Source organism: Nilaparvata lugens, chromosome 7 (genome assembly GCF_014356525.2).
Source record: "Nilaparvata lugens isolate BPH chromosome 7, ASM1435652v1, whole genome shotgun sequence".
In the NCBI taxonomy this organism is placed as follows: Eukaryota; Metazoa; Arthropoda; class Insecta; order Hemiptera; family Delphacidae; genus Nilaparvata; species Nilaparvata lugens.
The window spans coordinates 64,754,092-64,775,076 of record NC_052510.1 but is presented as its reverse complement, the minus strand read 5'-3'; the positions used below and the strand labels follow the sequence as shown (position 1 = coordinate 64,775,076).

Sequence of the window (20,985 nt, the reverse complement as noted above, 5' to 3'; positions counted from 1 at the left end):
GTATTGACGTAAACATTGATAAAAATAAGGAGATGAAAAATATCAATAAAGAATGAGATGGAATCTTATCTAGCGAATACATGGAGTGTTGAATAAAATAAGAAATACTAGAATGGATAATTTGAATATGAGAGAAAAATTAATATTAGGTGAAAAATAAAGTTTTTTCTACTACCCTTATGATTTTACATTTCATTTTTTTTTAATTCTAATTTTCCTACCCTCATCTTAACACATTATTTTGATATTAGGCTTATTTTGGAGATGAGCAAACATTATTCGAAATAGAGTAGGTAAAAATAGCTTTCAAATCAAATGGAAACAACTTGATATTATTGTCAAGACCACTGTTCCATTGAAGCAATTTGAGATACTAGTTTTGGTTTTCACCATTATCATTCTTTAGTTATCATTCTCTATTATTCTCTAGTGAAGTGGAAGCTTCAACATCAAGCAGCAAAATATAAGTGTTGGTGGAAACTTGCGATTGGTGATTAATGTCGACCAATAAAAACTGATCTTCACTGTCATTGGCCGAGACAAGATACGCCCAAGTATTCCTCACACATTGGTTTTGTCTCGGCCAATAGCAATAAAGCTACTGCTCAATGTATAAGCTTTCAGTATACTAGAGATTGATTGATAATCTCAAAATTGTTGTAATAAACCAGATGTTCCGAAAAAATCAAGTGGTATTTTATATGCATATTTTTAACACTTTATCAGCTTCACAAATCAAATCAAATTCATTCACTATTAACAACAGTGTTATAAGGAAATGAATATTTTTTAAAATAATTGGCGAGGCTAGAAAAATAAATCTTGTGATCTAGCCACAAGTTCAAACATTCCTAACTATATTTAACATGATTTTAGAATCAATACAGCTCTTATTATGAAGAAAAATAAAATAAAATGAAAAATTTTATTGAAATAAAAAATAATCAAGACCAGTAAAATACAAATAGATGAATCAAATAAACATTCATACAATTAATGTAATATAGTTAATCATATAATATAACCAAGATACTCCAAATAAGTAACCAAGATACAAATATAAGATACCAAGATACTTCAAACAATAACTCGCAAAATAGCTTCCAATTTGAAATTCAATATCATTTCAGCTCCGTGCTATTCTGCCTTTGTTTTCTCAGAGCAGTTTCAGCGTCAGGAATAATATTCATGAAGAATCGCATACAATGGCAGTTTGGATTATCTTTCTCTGCCAACTGGAGCTCCAATCTGTACGAGCCATAAGGAGCTATAGGAATTTCTGGTATTTTGAAGTATTCGTTTGATTTCGCGTGAAAATCGATGATCTTATACAAGCCCTGTTAAATAATAAAACAACATAATTTGAATATAATTGGATCAATTAGATACAATTGGTCAATGTCACATACAATTTAATAAGTCAAGTTTCTATATCATATATATATATATATATATATATATATATATATATATATATATATATATATATATATATATATATATATATACCGTATATATAAGCGAAATGGCACTGACTGACTGACTCACTCACTCACTCACTTGCAGAACTAAAAATCAGCCGGACCAAAAACGTTCAAATTTGGTAGGTATGTTCAGTTGGCTCTTTAGAGGGGCACTAATAACGTATTTGGGAAAATGTCCAAAGATATGCCCAAAATCTGCGTTTTTCCAGCGTTTTTTTTAGATTTTTCTCAGCTTTATCGAGAACAAATGAACAGAAAATGTTCAAATTTACTACAGAAGCTCAGCTAGGGTGTAATAGTGTTGTGTTGGAAGGAATTTGCAATAACGTCAAAGATACGCCAAAAATTAGCGTTTTTCCAGCGTTTTTTTTGGCTTTTTCTCAGATTCATCGAAAACAAATGAACAGAAATTGTTCAAATTTAGTAAAGATGCTTTGCTAGGGTGTAATAATGTTGTGTTAGAAGGAATTTGAAATAACGCCAAAGATATGACCAAAAATCAGGGTTTTTGGCGAGCGAAGCGAGCCCGCTTATTTTATTCCAAACTGGCTCAGTTCAATGGGGTCGCAGAGTATCGCCAGCCCCTAAAACCATCACAACCAAGAAAAGTTACAAAAGTACAACAAAAGTACAAATTGGGCTATTTTGTCAAATTGGGACGACGACAAACTAGGTAGCTTCACGCACACTACAAGCTTGGTTTACTCGCGGAAATCCACGCGAAAAATTGTACTGACCAAACGTAGGCAACGTTTTCCAACTCGTCAAAAGTGTATCAATATATTAAAGTATCTATACTCTTTCAAAAAATAATTTATATAAATAATAATTCCATTTCAATATAATATTAACGTTTGTATAAGTAATAAATAGTATTCCATTTCATTCATCATATTCAACTATCAATTTCGAGTAACTGGTCAAGCAGTCAACGGTTCGGTCAATAGAATTTTTCTATTGAGTAGAGCCAGGATGATGATCATTAATAATATTAGAATTACTAACCTATAAAATAGATAACCCGAATTGACCACCTTCTCTGATCTGAGCCTATAAATATCTCAGTTCTGTTTCCAATACACTTAGATACTAGAAGGAGATTCAAGAAAAAATTATATTCACATTATGATTCCATGAATTCATTAATTCCCTGAATATGATGGAATTCCCAGTTTAAGAATATCACTAAAACTAATGATAACTCCTATAATGAACACTTTTAATAGGCCTATTTACTTTTCAGCCTTTTTAATGTTACTACAAACTAACAGGAATACAGGTTCAGTGCTGCCAAAAAATGATAGATGTAAATAATAGGAATAGACCCAGTTTGTCTTTCTCTGTTCCACTTTGGTAGCGTCCGTAAAAACTGACCATTTTTTTGGTGAGTGGCGGCTTTCAGGGCAGACGGAACTCCGGCGACCCAGTTCAATTGGCAGTTGCTTCTTAAACTCGTATAATGAAATGAGAGAAAAATTGACCAATTCAGGTAGTAATTACCGGAACTGCAGCAAGGCAGATGTCCTTTGGGTTGTAGCCAGCGTGAGTGGCCAGGTCATTGATTAATGGCTTGATCCATTCCAGTAATTGACATGTTGGTCTCGTGATTTCTGCTAGACTGTTGTACTGACCATTCGCTCCTTTCATAGATGCTATCAGACGCAACTAGCAAAAAATTGAGACAATCAGGATGTTTTTTAGAATTACAAATATTTTGTGAAAAAATCATTGTCGTTGAAATGTTGTAGGATGCCACCAGACAACTTGCGAAAAATCATGACAACCAGGATCATTATCAAGCTGGGTTTACACCAGAGTAATTAACAAAATTTTAATAACTTAATCATTATTTAGTCGGTTTTATTGAATTAATATTATTTCTCCTTCAGTATTTCCTGGTAGTATTAAAAACAATTTTGTACTAAATTTAACTTTTGCCTTTATTTGTTACTTTACTGATGCTCAATTTGACTGGTTTTAGAATCAATTGTTAAAAATTTTGACTGGTGATAGAGGTTTATTTATTGATTTTATGTTATATATTTATTGTATAGATGCTTAGATACTTCAGGAAATTGTATTTTATTTGTTTTTTCAGGTTTTATTATTATTTCTTTTTTGTTTTTTACTATTGCTCTGATTCTGTTTGTGTGAAATTGACAAAGACTTATTCTTTTTTTTAGTTATCGAAATAAATAAATAAATAAATAAATAAATGTTTATTTCCCAAAAAAAACTAAAACTACAACATCAATTACACAAAATATTAAATAAATTACAATACTATATACAATAGTTAGTTACAAAAAATTCTTATAATGTGTCCTCTACTTGTTTAGTTTTTTTGTGTGTGGAAATTGACCTACTCCACTATGGCGTACCATGTTCTAGAGTAGGTTTTGTTGTTTTTTTGTGCATATTATTAATTAGTTAGTGTTTAGTAAGTCATTAGGTGGTTAGTTGTTATTTGAAATAATGTTTTCTATGTTCTGTCTTCCTTTGCTCATCAACCAATTGTGTACTATTGTTTTGAACTTTCTAGGATGATTAATCTGCTTAAAGTTTGCAGGAAGTAGATTATATAATTTATGTGCTAAATGATTGAAATGTCTCTGGTATAGTGCCTTCCTTGCAACACTAGTGATGAGAAGATTCCTGTATCTGGTGTTGTGGTTGTGGTTTCTGGTTTGAAATGTTGTTGGGTTCTTGTGTAATCTGCATAGTATCTCCTTGGAGTAAAGCTGTCTTGGATCCATCACATCAAACTCATTGAATAGCTGGTTTGATGAATAGCGTGGAGGCTTCTGGTTGATGACCCTCATGATCAGCTTCTGTACCCTGAGGAGGGGTTCGATGTGCAAGAAGCTTGCACCTCCCCTTCCCACAATCCCATACAGCATGAGGGACTGAGCTAGAGAGAAGTAGATAACTCTTAGACATCCCTTGTCGACCAGTGTCCTCAGAATCCTGAATCTGCAGATAGTCTTCCTTAGTCTCCCGCATAATTCATTGAGATGATGATCCCAGCGCAGAAAAGAGTCCATTGTAACTCCCAGGTATTTCTGTGACTGTTTCCTGCGAACTGTGTATGAAGTGTTATTCCGTTGATTCTTGATTACTATCTCATCTCCTGTTGGCTGTCCATGTTGAGTCGCCGAAAAGGTCAGAAAGAAGGTTTTCTCATGGTTCAATGTTAGCAGATTTTCACTCAACCAGCGAGACACCCTCTGAAGTCCAGTCTCGGTTTCTCTCCAGGTCATCTCCCAGGTCGGTTCAGAGAACAGTAGAACAGTATCATCTGCAAAGGTGGTGATTGATCCATCAATTCCATGTTGCATAATGGGTTTATGTAGAGAAGAAAAAGAATTGGTCCTAGTACTGTTCCTTGTGGCACTCCAAACTTTACAGTCAGCTTGTTGCTTATACATCCATTGACTTTGACACATTGTGTTCGGTTTGATAGGTAGCTCCTGAAAAGATTCCATGCGACTCCTCTTATTCCATAGTTATCAAGCCTTGAAAGAAGAATGTCATGTGACACCGTATCAAAAGCCTTCTTTAAATCTAAGAATACTGCCAATGGTTTCTCTTCAGTGTTTATTTTATTGGCAATCTGAGTGGTCACATAGTGGATAGCATCATTTGTACTGCGACTAGATCTAAAACCATATTGGTTTGGCGATAGACGCTTATTTTTTTCAAGAAGCTGATCAGTCTTGTTTTTATACACTTTTCAAAAATTTTTGATAATATACTTAGTAATGATATGGGTCTGTAGCAATTCATATCTTTCTTATCTCCTGTTTTGAAGATTGGACAAATGACAGCTTCCTTAAGACACTGTGGAAAAACACCTTCCTCAAAAATTTTGTTTGCAATATGTGTTAAAGGCTTGGCAAGTATCGTATTATTCTGTTTGAAAAAATCTGGTTTTAAATTATCGAGTCCAGGTGCACTATTAGCTTTAAGACTATTAATGATTTTTATCATTTCGTCCTCACTGACAGGTGTGAAGAATAATGACCGGCAGACTATCTGATCAGCTGCCGCATGCTCATCTGCGCCATTACAATCGCTATTTAGAATGTCCTGGGCCAGTTTTGATCCAATACTAATAAAAAATTCATTGAAAGAATTTGCCATATCTTTATCATCATCTCCCAATTTCAATTCTCTCCCTTCCAAGTTGATTTGGTGGATTTGTGTTCTTGGCCGTTGCACTTCAGTTATTTCTCTTATTACTTCCCATGTTTGCTTAGAGTTGCTGGAAGTTTCAAATCGCCTTGAAAAGTATTGTTTCTTAGCATTTTCTATTACAGTTGTTAGTAGATTTCTGTACCTTCTATAATACTCTCTAAGCTGTAGATTCGCTGTATTATTCTTGCTTTGTCTGTGTAATTTATCTCTCTTCCTTATTGATGTAATTAATCCATTTGTAATCCAAGGCTTAATTTTTCTTTTTGTGTGCGATACTCTATTAATAACTTTACATTCTTCTGTGTATTTCTTCAGTATTTGTATCATTTTCTTCAAAGCACTATCAGCGCATTCCTGCAGGTACACGGAATTCCAGGTCTCATTTGTTAGTGCTAATGAAAGTTTATTATAATCAATTCCCAGAATAGTTATAAAATGATCTGTAATAGAATTTGGGAAAACTATTGGTATTATATCTTTTTTAAAGTTTATCAGAATATGATCTATACATGAAGAGCTATTATTTCCAATACGAGTTGCCTGCTTTATACAATGTAGAATCCATATTCACTGAGTAGATTATCATAGTCTTCCAGTTGCCTGTGCTGATTTGGTTCTTTTGTGTTGATGTTCAAATCTCCTAGAACGATGTGAAAATACTTTCCATTATCATTCAAAATCTGCCTCAGATCAATGAGAAATTCTGTTAAGTCCAAGTGTGATGGAGATCTATATAACGCTGTTATGACAAAAGTATCTTTCCCAATTTTCAAATGCATATTTAAACAGTTGGCTTGCCTAACTGCAATTTCTTTTATTTCGACAAAATAGTCGGATTTGACATAAATTATTACTCCATCATTCTATAGAATATTGTTTTCTGTTTTGTGGCAGGTATAATTATTAATTGATTTCAAGGAAACACCACCAGCAATCCAGCATTCCGTTAAGACTATCACGTCGAAATCCACGTTCAGGTCTTCCAGTTGAATAAGAAATTCTTCAAAATTTTTATTGTAGCTTCTGATGTTGAAATTGATGATTTTCAAGTTGAAAGGTTGGATATTATTGTTGACATCTTGTGAATTTGGAATCGAAAAGTCTTCAATGTCTAATAAATCCAAATCCTCCATCAAATCAGCCATTTTTGTTTTTGTGTTTATAATTATTTGTGTGCCAATTGTAGATATCCTTGTCCTCAACTGATTGTATTTTTTGAGTTAATGACAGCATGAGATCTTGCTCTCCAACTGTTAAATATCTGAATGAGTTGGTATGCCTACTAAGTGCTACTATTATGTGCTGAATGCTATTGTAAATCTTGAGTGGTTTAGTATTCTTCCTCACCAGGATAACATCTCTAAACGTTAAACCCTGAGCTTCATGTATAGTTAGTATTGTTAATGAGCCAGCGGGAGCCTTGTTTTTAACAGCTTCCAGTACCATTTGTTTTTCTGATTGCGTGAATGTGAGGATTAAAGTTTGTGGTTGTAGGTTGTGAGGTTCTCCGTTAGTTATTGTTGGTTCAATTGATCGAATAATTTTATTTGTAGTGCAGATATCATTGTAGTAGTTAGACAACAGACAGCACACATCCATTGGACACCTGTTGGTTACTGATTGGTAAGAATCCGGATCCGCGAAAACAGAAATATTTTTCCAGACTGCTGGTAAACCACTTCTCTCGATGTAAGATATTTGTTTTGAGTCTCCAACCAGTACTATCTCGTCTGCGCCTGTCAGCTCAGAGACGAATCCCACGAAGCCGGCGTGCATAAGGACAGCTTCATCGATGAATACGCGCTTATATTTTTTGTGGCAGCCATTAATTAGAAACGACGTCACGGTTCTGTAATTTGAATTGATGATTGAGTTGAATTCATTTCCGTGTTTCTCCTGTATAGTTGATCTTATTCCTTTGATTGCGGCTCTTGTTTGAGTTAGTATGAGGTCTTCCATTGGTCGATGTTTATCAACAATTAGATGTGTTTTTCCGCTCCCTGGAACTCCATCAATCCATCTGATTCTCGGTATCTTGCATCGAGATAAATCAATTTTCGAAACAGCATCCAACAGTTCCTCATTAAGCATCACTTGAGTGTCTCGACTAACCATAATATATTTTTCATTGGTTCTAAAGTTATCGAAATCAAGTGACTGTCTCGTTCATATTGTGATGCACAATAACAATAGTGTAGAACTTCAATCACAGCTATTAAGCTACTGAAGTTTTTTTCTTTTTTCCATCATGATACTGTTTCTTTGCAAAATGCAAATGTTAATCGCATTTTAAAAATAATTATAAAATATGTCAGTGTTGTGAATAAATTTCAATTCCAATTATAGATTTTATCAGATTCATAACTCATCATACACATGATGAACATATGTGTTTGTCAAGTTCCAATCAATCCAATAGAATCTATAAGGATTAATTTATCAACATTTTGTTAATAACGTTGGTGTAAACCCAGCTTTAGAATGTTTATAACTCTTCTGTGAGGAAATGATTGTGGTTGAAATGTTGTTGTTTATCAATAATGGAAATCACTGGAATTTTGCATTATACAAATGCTGATAAATTAATAATAATGATTATAAGATGAAAATCCAGATCAAATGCTGCAGATTTCGTTGATCAGTTGCAATCAAGGGAGTCCATCAGTATTCAATCCATGCTCAGAAACTTAGCACTGTATACTTTTCATCATGAAGAGCTGTACTTGAATAGTTCAGAGAGTTGAGGAATCAATTCAAAACCAATATATTGTACACTTTCATATTATATGCATATATTAATGAATAGATAGAACTGGAGTAATCAGTATTATCATTATTATTAAGAAAAAATGACTAACGATATACTAACAAGATTCTGAAGAACAAGGTTACAACATTTTCTAAAGCGGCCCATAGACGAACAACTTGGTTGGCAACCTAGTTGCCAACTTGCTGCGTTGGAGTAGATGTTGTACGTCTGTGGGCAGGTTGGCGGTTGTAGCAACCGGTTGGTCCAACAGTTGGTGTGAGATAAATAGTTTTGATTTTCTGTGGATGGAGCTTAATGTTGGCAACCATGTTGGAGCATCTGTGGGGAAGTTGACAACACAATTCACAACCTCAGTATTTGAATAGTGTCGTAGTACTCATCAGCGTACTTTAATATAATTAAAAGAATTTTCAGGCCTTATTTCACAATAAACGAAAACTAGGTTTGAAAGGCAGTTGGGTTATTGAGTGACAGTTATCTAGTAGGATGATTTTAATATGGTTCTGTAATATGATTATTTAATGGTTCAGAATCTACTGTTGCTCAAATCCAGGTTATTCCATTGAATCAAGCCTTTTCACTTGTCACAGTAGGTAATAGTAAACCAGGAAACAGAATCTCAAAACACAATACAATTTCTATGCTGACTGCTGAGTAACAATATTATAATGTCTTGACTAAGATAAAATGAGAACTTTTCATTGAGCTCATACATTTGTTGGAGGAATTTTTTATTTGAAGTAGCCTACCTATTTCTTCAACTTCTTGAGTGAAGGCTAATCGTTCTTGTTCTTCTATTAAATGTTGTTCTCCTATAAAAACATAATTTTGTGTAAACAGTAAATCTGTAATGTAACACTTTTTCATAAGCCTGTTATTATAAAGCATAGACCTGTTAAAAAATGGAATATATGCTCTAAACTTAAATGAAGGATTATAAATGAGCCATGTAGAAAGTTAAGCCTTCTTTATTCATAACCAGGTTATATTATATAAAAGCCTTATTTATTCACAACCAGGTTCGTCACAAAGTTAGTATTGTTCAATAAAAGATAATAGATCGCTCATTTTCTGTAAATGTCGAGTGTAAACGCTACAGCAGCAGAGCTGATCGGGAAATGAAGTTGGCAGAAGCAGGTTAACCGTCTGTGGGAAACAGTGACCAACCAAGTTATTCGTCTATGGGCCGCTAACGGTTTTATGAATTGCTTATAAAGGAGGGCCTTGTCTAGGCCAATGACAGACGTTCACCTTGATAGGTCACGGCTACCAGCAATAGCCGGCCGTTACTATAGATACTGCAGCTCTCCATTTTTCTTTTATTTCACTAGTGATCAATGATCAACCGAAGCCGGTATCTCGATTTTTAATGAATCTTTGGCAGATGATAATGTAACAACCGAAACCGGTATCTCGATTCTTAAAGAATCTGTGACAACGGGTAATATCACCTTCACAACTGCTCAGAAAATATAGAGGATATTTTCAATTGAAGAGGTCAGTTGTCTATTAATTATTGATATGATTACTCAATATTGATAGAGGCTGCTTATATTATCATTTCGAGAGATTTGTTGAGGGGTTTCTTATCGTTAGATAGACGATATTTTTAATTATTGAAAAAGTTAGTTGTCCATCCACTATTGACTTGATTACTCAATAATTAAAGGATATTGATAATTTTTTCAATTGGAAAGCTCTTTTTGAGAAGTTTCATTTCGATAGACTTTTATATGGCAGAAATCAACATATAAAGAAATATATCACAATACTCTTACATAAAGTTTGTTGTATCTTTCGAATACTTGTAGCTCCCAAATGTAATTTTAGACACCTGTGTGGCAGAAATTAACAGTTGAAGAAATTCAATACATCACAATACTCTTACATAAATTTTTGTGTCTTTCAATGTTATGTGAGACTTCTATGGCAGAAATCAACAGATAAAGAAATACATTACAATGCTCCTACATCAGTTGTATCTTCCAAATACATGTGGCTTCCTAATGTAATGTTGAATACCTGTATTGCAAAAATCAACAGATAAAAAATAAATTACGATGCTCTTACATTAGTTGTATCTTTCAAATACATGTAGTTGCGCAATGTAACGTTGAAGAGCCAATCTTGATTTGGTAGCTGGCGCATAGTAAAATTACAGTTGAGACAGCTACGAGAGTTCCCATTTATTCTACAGTACTCTGTTACCGTCGGCGTACGTTGATATGGTCCCTGTTAGAAAAATGATCTGCGGTTAATGCCGAACATTTTATTAGGTTGTTCATTGATGGGTTGAATCCAATTCAAGTCATTGATGGATTGAAATCAATACCCTGTCATTCATGGGTTGAAATTGAGATGTCATCCAGTCAAAAAATGCATAATATGCAGTCAAAAAATGCATAATGTGCATTGAAATGGTTGATGAAAACTCAATTTCAACCCATCAATGACAGGGTATTGATTTCAACCCGTCAATGACTTGAATTGAATTCAACCCTTCAATGAACAACCTACTCTATACCACTCTATATTATAGAGTCCAGGTCTTGGATTATTAATGATCAGGAAATTTGAGACTAACTCTCAGGTTTAATTTAAATTTATCAACGGAGGTTTTCCGTTATTAAATAACGTTGGTAATTAACCATGAGGTTTATGTTTGCTTATTAACTCAAACTTATTGCACATAAATAAAGGAAAGAATATTAAAATAGGATGAGCTGTAGTTTTGGCTGGCTTCATTAGTTTACTTGATCTAAACAAGATGTTCGATATAAGTATCACCATCTCCTATCATCATTCTCATTTATAATTTTGTTACAATTATAACAACAATAACACATTATGAAGGATTGGAGGTTGACTCAGCAAATCATACAAGAGTTTTTTATTCACTGGAGAAAACTTTTATTGAGAAAATCACTCAGTCAAATCTCATCCTTATAAAATTAACTTGTTCTCAGTATGAATGTATATTAACTGATATACATGCTCTAAGCCTGTTGTTCCTTTCCCTATCATTCATAGTTGAGAATGATATTGTATGTAACAATGTATAAATAAATAAATAAATTCACTGATGTGTGAGAAAATAAATGAAAATGTATTTGTTCAAATGGTACTTTAAGAGGCATCCACTTAAGTCATGCATTCATTGCGTTAAGGTGCATACAGATATACGCGCCTCCAACACGCTCCGCACATGCTCCGCACTCGCTCTGCAATCGCTCCACGCACGCCCCGCACTCGCTCCGATCATGAACGTTACGGGAGATGTTAGCTCTTCTCGTGTGCCACTCTTGCTCCCCGTTCGATCATCAATCGATCTGCTCGAGTGACATTCGATTGCGGAGCAGAGCAAAAGTCTGTACGCACCTTTATATTGGAAAAATTACTTCAATGAAACTACACTGAAATACATAAGAGACTTACCACATAATCATCGAGTAGATCTGCTCTAACAGAAAGTAGAATTGCAAAATAATTAGTAAAGATGATGTTTTTCTTCATGATCATGAATATGACATCTTTGCTGTCATCAAATACCAATAATGTTAGAATGGAAATGGGAAAACTTTTTAATTGAGTGGATTCAGGTATGACTTTTATGTGCTCTCTACCTCTCAACCTTGAGTGGGATCAAACTTGAATAATAGAATTCTGGAAGTGGCAATCATTGTTCTATATTGCATGATCAAGTCACATTAATGATATTCAACAAAAACCGAACATTCAATACAGCTCTAATATGATTTATCTTGTTGATGATGGTAATAGAGATAACAATAGAGAAATTTCAGTACATCATTTTATTAAGCAAGATATTATATTTTTCAATCATTTCATATTGAATTTTCATAATAAGGATGAAATATTTTGTTTAATTCCACATTGTTGAAAGACGATCTGGCAACAGACCAAAGTGAGAGAGAGAGAGAGATATCGATATCCGCTTTGTTGAATGATAGACAAGGATAGCAATTCCACTGCCATTATAACGTAGACCTCACTATGGATGCACGTGCAGATTTTAGAAATTATCCAGCCATATTTTTGTATACCAATCGTATGGCTCAATATTGTAACAGCTTCGAGAATGAATCAAATAAACCCGGGGACACGCCAGTCATAGAGCGTTCCAATCCGACTCCGATCATACAGGCGGACGACTGCATGACACCGAAATTGAATGCAACAAGCCTCATCAGTCCGTTATTTTGTTCTGTTATACTACAACCTTTCCACCCCATAGAAAAGACGGAAATGAGTCGGATCTGAACGCTGCATGACATGTGTGTCTCCGGCTTGATAGGCTACAACCGATAAGTGAATCGTGAGAAGCGACTGGAGGTGACATTTTAAATATTGGGGAGAAAATAACATAAAAAGAGAGATTTTAAGCGTTTTATCTTGTGAAACATGTGGATTTAAAAGCAATATCCATTGTTGAGATGAACACTCTCGGCATAAAAACTATTTTCTTAACGATTATTCCTCTCATCTCTGCACTCAGAAATGGATGAGGTACACATGGTAAGAGGTAATTGATGGTTCATTTTCTAAAAATTCGAGGATCAAGATCAAAATTTCAGAATAGTTGTGCGGTTTCTCTGCCTTTGCTTCCTCAGAATAGTTTTGGCATCAGGAATTATATCCATGAACACTCGCATACAATGGCAGCTTGGGTTATCTTTCTCTGACAAATGGAACTCAAATTTGTAAGAGCCATAAGGAGCTATCGGAATCTGCGATATTCTGAAATGAGATTGAGCTTTCACATGGAAGTTGGTGATCTGGAACCATCCCTGTAGAAAAAAAGGAAATTATTAATTAATTTATAAATTTTTAAATTAAATTTTATTTAAATTATTATTTTTTTAATTATAAATTTTAATGGAACTTATCAGTGATTGTAAGATGGAATATTGGGTGGGTCTAGAATCGACCAATGATAGTCGTGCAGTCATGCCCAACCTTCATTGGTCAAGAGCTATTGGTCAATCGTAGAGCTTCGCCCATACTATTCAGCTGCTCTATACTATTTTTAGCTTCAAGTCAACTGGAGATATCTAATTTTTAACAACGGAAACAAGAATTTTCCAGTGTTTTAATGAATTAGTGTTTTTGACAGTATTGAAATGTTTATCTCTTTTCCTACAGTTACGTTGAAAAGTGGCCATTGCTGCACTGATTACAGAACGCAAAGAATCATTTTTCCGCTCTAGTGCGGGAAAATTTTTTCTGCACTCCAGATTTGCAACATGGCAACGCAAAATACTTAGAAGGTTATATGGAGCAACAGTGCAGCAAAATCAAAATGAAGTTGGTAACAGTGAGTGGGCTGCTATAGTGAGCAGAGGTGCAACGAAGCACAACGAGCAAATTATTAAGTATATATTATAACCAAGGACAACGAGGACTTTAGGATTTTAGGATTAAGGTTTTTATCAATAATAAAATTACACAGAAAAACATTTGATGGATTTCAGGCAATTTTACCCATAATTACCCACTTTTCATATTCAATGGTAACTGTAGGAAAAACTTAATGTGAAATACGTGCGCAAAGTTCCTCTGCTGCACTCAACAAACCATTCCGCCCTCGCCTACGGCTCGGGCGTAAACGTTTCTTTCGGTGCAGCAAACTGTCACTTTGCGCACTAGTTGCACAAATAACTATTTCTGTATAGGGCTAATTGTAATATAAATATAAATGGCATCAATGTCCAAAACATGTTGTGATAAAATATTTCAAAAAGGGTACTGAGATTTTTATTTTTCTTATATTTTTATTGAAATGTTCATATGGATATCTTCCTCACCTTGAACTACATCACAACTATAGAAACCGAATTTCAAGTTGGAAAAAATGACAAAAGTGTATTATAACTGTCAAGACACCTCAATGGTAGGATTCTCTCTCGAGAATATTCTATTGAATATAACTATTTTTGAGAAGGGTATTCATATTCATATTAAATGGTACAAGGTATTCTTAGTTTTTCTCTCCCAATCGGTGTTCCATTATAAGGAAGAGAATGAATGGAGAATAAATAAAGAATAATGGTTTTGTTTTTTCGAATTGGTTTCTACGGTTTTGCAGATTTGACGCCCAGTGAGATCGGACTCTCCAATCAATTTTGACATCATATTGCATGTATATGCTCATATGCAAGCTCTTTGAAGAGACAAAATTCTTCAGAGTCCAGTTGGTCAACGGCAAAGTGAATAAAATAAACTTCTTTACAATTCATTCCTTATATTCTACCACAGGTAAGGGATGTATTGCCTCCAAAAACGTAAAGGTGCTCTGATTTCAAGTTTTCTGTATATGTCAAGGTCATCTGAGTCCAAAAACATAATTTTCGATTGTAAAAATCTATAACGTCAAAATGAAATAACTCCATTCCTAATCAACTGATTGACTTGGAAATCTCAAAACTCAGGCTAGGCACACACCAGTTAGTCAAGACAAGACACGTTTAGTCACAATACTTCACATAGTGGTTTATGAAGACATGTCTAATTGCAATGACTAATCGGGGTGTGTTGCTTCATAAGCAACTATGAGAAGTATTGTGACTAATCATGACTAGTCTTGTCTTGACTAACTGGTGTGGGCCCACCCCTTGAGGTTCTTTTCTATGAGGACTCGACAGTAAGGAATTCAATAGAAAATTACGTATAGTGAATTTGATGTGTTATAGTTAATGAGTTAATGAGTATGAGTATAAATATTGTTAATGAGTATGTATTGACTATGTTATCATGGTTCTCTCAGAAATGGATCCAACATTCATTTCAAATTCATACCCTGGATATTCATAAGCCCTATTCAACAGACAAAAACTGAACAATATTCTCGAGGGAAATTAATTTTGGTCACTTTCTATATCAGTTTAGAAAAATGGCTTTAACGATTTTCAAATATATTTTTATTTTCTTTTTAATTATTCCTGAAAATCACATCTATGATCTCACTGATCTTGACAGAGTTTGAACAATATTCTCGAGAAAAATTAATTTTTATCATCTTCTATATCAGTTTTAAAAAAATGTTTTTACCGATTTTCAAAATATCTTTTTATTTTTTTTAATCCCTGAGAATCTCATTCATGATCTTACCGGCATTATGTAAGAACAGATGTCCTTTGGGTTGTACCCAGCGTGTTCAGAAAGGTCATTGACAAATGGCTTGATCCATTCCAGCCATTTACATGCTGGTCTTGTGATGTCTGCCAAACTGTTGTAATGACCGCTCGCTCCCTTGGTGGAGGCTACTATCCGCATCTTGGAAAAAATATCATGCATCAGAGAAAATATTTGATCAAACTCCAGAATTTATAGCTTTATAGATCTAGATATGGCATTTGAAGAAGTTTGTTCCTCTATAATAATTCTGTAGCAGTTATTGGAACTATCTAGCAGTATCTATATAATAGAATCATTAACTATTCAGCATTATCTAGCTATATCTACATTCTATATAAATTATATAAAAACGAAGTGGCACTCACTCACTGACTGACTCACTCACTCGCAGAACTAAAAATCAACCGGACCAAAAACGTTCAAATTTGGTAGGTATGTTCAGTTGACCCTTTAGAGGCGCACCAAGAACGGATTTGGAAAAAAATCCAAAGATACGCCCAAAATCTGCGTTTTTCAAGCGTTTTCTCAGCTTTATCGAGAACAAATGAACAGAAAATGTTCAAATTCAGTACAGAAGCTCAGCTAGGATGTAATAATGTTATGATAGAAGGAATTTGCAATAACGTCAAAGATACGCCCAAAATTAGTGTTTTTCCAGCGTGTTTTGCTTTTTCTCAGATTTATCGGGAACAAATGAACAGAAATTGTTCAAATTCAGTACAGAAGCTTAACTGGTGTGAGATAATGTTGTATTAGAGAGGAATTTGGAATAACGCCAAAGATGCGCTCAAAATCTGCGTTTCTCCAGCTTTTTTTGCGCTTTCTCAGCTTTATTGAGAACAAATGAACAGAAAATGTTCAAATTTACTACAGAAGCTCAGCTGGGGGGTAATAATGTTGTGTTAGAAGGAATTTGATATAACGCCAAAGATACGCCCAAAATTAGCGGTTTTTTCGCGATTTCTCAGTTCTCTCATCAAGTAATAAACAGAAAATGTTCAAATTTGGTACAGAGGTTTAGCTAGGGTCTAAAAATTTAGTGATGGGGTGACTTACATATTTCATCAAAGATACGCCCAAAATTAGCGTTTTTCTCAGCTTTTCTGCGTTTTCTCAGTACTTTAACTTTCTGGTGGAACGAAGCATGCTCAAATGAAAATGCAGGCGAGCGAAGCGAGCCCACTGATCTCATTTTTGGACGATCCAGTCGGGGGTCCAGGCTAGACGGATATGCCGAGCGAAGCGAGCCTGACGGCTAGTCTATATATATAATAGAATCATCAAATATTTAGCAGTATTTTAGAACTATTTTCTTATAATTTTCTTGACATTATTGTCATAATTCTATCGATTTGAAAGAGGTACCTTGTTTAACTTGATAGTTTTGAAGAGTCTCTTTAGCGAAAAAAAATTGATTATACTTGTAACCTCCCAATTTTAATGGAGTCTATGAACTACAAAACTAAAATATAATGTTCTTACAGTGGTTGTATCTTTCATGTACATGTAGTTCCTCAGGGTTACGTTGTAGTGCCAATCTTTGTCTTTACCCGGGAGTTTGCGTCTTGTAAAATTTCCCTCCATGCAGCTTCTTCCCGTAAATCGACAATGCTCCGACCCCAAGGGCCTTTGCTCGTAGGGTCCCTGTGAGGGAAAAAATCAATGTCAAAAAATTAAATTTCCATGAAACTATTTGTTACGTATTATTAGAAACTGAGCAGGAAGATAATTTTCAATTTGTATCACTGATACTGAGCAGGAATTGCTTGCTGGGACCTCATGACAGCACTGATTCCTGACAGAAACAGGAATCACTTCCTGCTCAAAAAGTGATTGTGAATAATATTGAGATCATGGTGTTACATTATACAGGAATTTTCTAATGAAAAATTATCTCAAATGGAGAATCAAACAAACACCAGGTTGAATCACAGAGGAGTAACCGAAGAAAACAACCCGGATTTCCCTACACTATTGGAAATTATATGAACTGAATAAAAGTTTTATATTCTTGATATTCTTGGTCTAGTGAAGCCTTGTCTTTGTAAATTCTCAGTGATAATATACTTTTATGACTTAAGATGTGTTCAACTCAAGTATTTACAACTTAAGAGTTGTAAATCATAATTTATGTAGTTCATGCATCAATTGAATGATTTGAAAACTGATTTCTAACTACAATCTTTGATTGAATGAAAAAGACTAAGAAATCGTCAAAAACCACAGATTTAATCAGTAAATAACTATACCCATACCAATAAATCTGTGGTTTTTGACAATTTCTTAGTCTTTTTCATTCAATATGAATAATCACCACAATATCAACTTCTCAACTACACAAAAAGTGACAATCTTTGATGTTTGAATAGAATAGGATGGAGAGAACGTTTAATGAACCAATTTAACTACCGTGAGTAAACCTTGAAGAGGCTGCTTGGCAAGGCATCATAAGCAGATATAAATGATTCAATGATTTCCAAAAAGATTCTTATCACTAAAAAACATGAAATGTTTACTGTAGCTACGGTACTGCCATCTATATTGAGGTCCACGTTATAATGACAGTGTTAAATTAGCAATGGTATTGCTATCCTTGTCTATCATTCAACAATGCGGATAGCGGTATCTCTTTCTCACTTTTCTCTGTTTCCAGATCATCTTTTAACAATGTAGAATTGATAATCAATTAACAAATTATTTATCAATATCTTAATCATGAAAATTGATTATGGAATTATTGATAGATATAACTTTCTCTTAATAAAATAAAATAGATAATTTTTAACAAAATGAACAGTTAATATTACATCATAGCCACCTCTAATACAAGGCCGCGGCCTACGATATTGCAACGTCGCAGTGTAGGCCTAGAATCTAATACATGATTGGTGAAAAAGATCAGCTGGTATTTTTTTAAATCTTTTTCATACATGATTGGTGTAAAAGATTTAAAAAGATACCAGCTGATCTTTTTCACCAATCATGAATTAGATTGTAGGCCTGCACTCCGACATTGCAATATCGTAGGCCGCGGCCTTGTATAAGAGGTGGCTATGATTACATCAATAAACCTGTATCAGCTACCGTCTATAGAAGTCATTGACAAGACAGAGGATCAGCAACGTTTTCTTCTATCTCTCTCCACTGCCATTATAACGTGGACCTCACTATACATTAATTTCAGCGTATATTGCTGAAGAGCGAAAATTTAAAAAAAATCTTATCCATTGGAATTGGATATGAAAACTCAGCAGATGTTCCAAAGCACAGTCTTATCCATTCATTACATGTTCCAAACTGATGTCTTATCCAAAACTTCCCAAAACAAGAGTATTCTCCCTCATAATATCAATAGCGATCATGGGAGACTGTTCCAAGAAAGTCTTATCATCTGTGTAAGTTCTGGGATCTAATTACCAAGACATTTACCAATTGAAATATTAAATAAAATTGAATATACATTTTTTTTACAAATAAGCACCACAAGAACGTAAAATATACTCACTGCATACTCATCGAACAGCAGATCTGCATCAACATAAATTAGAAGAGCAAGATAGTAAATACAGGCAATATATTTAAACATGATCAAACACACACTCCTTGTTTCCATGAAATTAACTCTACGAACCAAGTTCTATTTTGAAACTGGCAGTTATCCTCCATTTATAATTCATAACAAGTATACGGAAAAACTATACAATCATAAATGTTGATCTATTGCTGATCTGATCTGATCTGATCTGATCTGATGTTGGTTGATTGCTATGTTGATAAGATATCAACTAAGCTTATGTGAGCTGGAACTATCCTGATAACAATAGAATATTCTAAATAAACTTCCATGCTTTACACGTGCAAACAATTATCTTGTAGAGCCTTTGTTTATAACATCGATGATTCAATGGAGCTTGGAAATAAAACACCATTAATAACAACTTAATTATAACAGCCTTTGTTTATAACATCGATGATTTACTGGAGCTTGGGAATGGAACATCATTATCTGTGATGTTCTTCTCTACCCAATAAAAATTGAACGAACAGTAGAATATAAATTATACTAAATACACCATACTGAATTATCTTTCAATCATGATTGAGAACTTTAAAGTAAAGTATTCAAGTTAATTATGATGATTTTCAAGGACGGTCAATTATTTTTAATTCCTATGTTTCGTATCTATGGAGACTTCGTTCGAATCAAGAGCTGCGTGACCTGTACAGAAAACCACCTATTGTACATGAGATCAAATTGAGACGCTTGAGCTGGTTGGGTCATGTAGAAAGAATGAGCGATGAAAGAGCCGTTAAAAAAGTTTTCAGAGAAAACCCAGGCGGAAGAAGGTTGAAAGGACGTCCACGCAAGCGCTGGCTGGAGGATGTGGAAGATGATCTCCGGAAAATAGGCGTTAGGGGATGGAGACGCAAGACTGCCGACGGAGAGGAGTGGAGAGGCATTCTTGAGGAGGCCAAGGCCCTTGATGGGCTGTAGTGCCATGGAGTAAAGTAAAAGTAAAGTAATGTTTCGTATCAACATTTTCCATGAATTATTCTCTATAGAAAAATTCCATGATTCTTATCAATATTTTCTATGAATTCTTTAAAGAAAATTTTCATCATTCTTATCAATATTTCCATCAATTCTCTATAAAAGATTTTGTGAAATTCGAGGTATTTTGTATAACTTCAATAAATCCTAGTACGATCGTTTGTCATTTGTATGAAAAAGGTTGAATTTGTGAAAAAGGTTCCAAGAAACATGAATCTATTTGAATGAAGTGGGAATGAATGGTAGCCCAACCTCACGGCTTCTCGACAAAACTGATTCTACTAAAGTCTCAGGTGAAATACAGTACGAAGGTGATAACACAGCTTCCTTATTTAGTTATTCACATATCGAAGTTATTACTTGATGTCTGGGTTGTTGACTGGGGGTGCCAGATAGACCGCGTCGTAGTCGTGTACCCAGCCGGGTCATCCGGCAGGAAAAAGCGTCTCTTCGTCTTCATTGAGCGAGTGAGTACAAGGGCCGCTCAAGAAGTTGGGTTTTCAGGGCTTTCTCGAATCTCTTAAGTTCCATTTCCGGAACATCTTTGGGAAGTTTGTTGAAGATCTTCAATGCTGTTATCTGGAAGCTCTTCTGATTGCTTGTCAATCGAGTTCGTGGAATGTCCAGGTTCCCTGCTGACCGTGTATTGTAGTTGTGGGCCTCATTTCTCATTTTCATTTGTTCATTATTCTCCCTCACATTATTCTATCAATATCACTAGTTAACCTGTTGAGAGCGGAAAGTCAAATGCTTTTCTCAATTTTTGTGAGCTTGCACACCAGAGCAATTAATGCAACACCACTTATTTTGTCTCATCTCAGGGCCAT

General features: G+C 34.5%; 1 protein-coding gene across 1 annotated transcript; it reads right to left on the bottom strand.

Annotated features, from left to right (window-relative positions):
* Positions 1–2,014: 2,014 nt before the first annotated feature.
* LOC120352266 lies at positions 2,015–19,888 on the bottom strand. Its single transcript, XM_039432037.1, has 8 exons — positions 19,826–19,888; positions 17,089–17,250; positions 15,580–15,744; positions 13,069–13,259; positions 11,887–11,986; positions 10,522–10,683; positions 2,985–3,149; positions 2,015–2,068 (listed from the first exon to the last, which is right to left on the bottom strand). The coding sequence occupies exons 1-8, from the start codon at positions 19,886–19,888 to the stop codon at positions 2,015–2,017; spliced, it is 1,062 nt and encodes a 353-aa protein (XP_039287971.1).
* Positions 19,889–20,985: the final 1,097 nt, after the last annotated feature.

Coding starts and splice junctions, on each gene's coding strand:
- LOC120352266 (XM_039432037.1), bottom strand. CDS start 19,888: ATGACCCAACCAGCTCAAGCGTCTCAATTTGATCTCATGTACAATAGG. Junction 17,251..19,825: donor ATAGGTGGTTTTCTGTACAG/GTCACGCAGCTC, acceptor TTTCCCTCACAG/GGACCCTACGAGCAAAGGCC. Junction 15,745..17,088: donor ACATGAAAGATACAACCACT/GTAAGAACATTA, acceptor ATTTTTTCCAAG/ATGCGGATAGTAGCCTCCAC.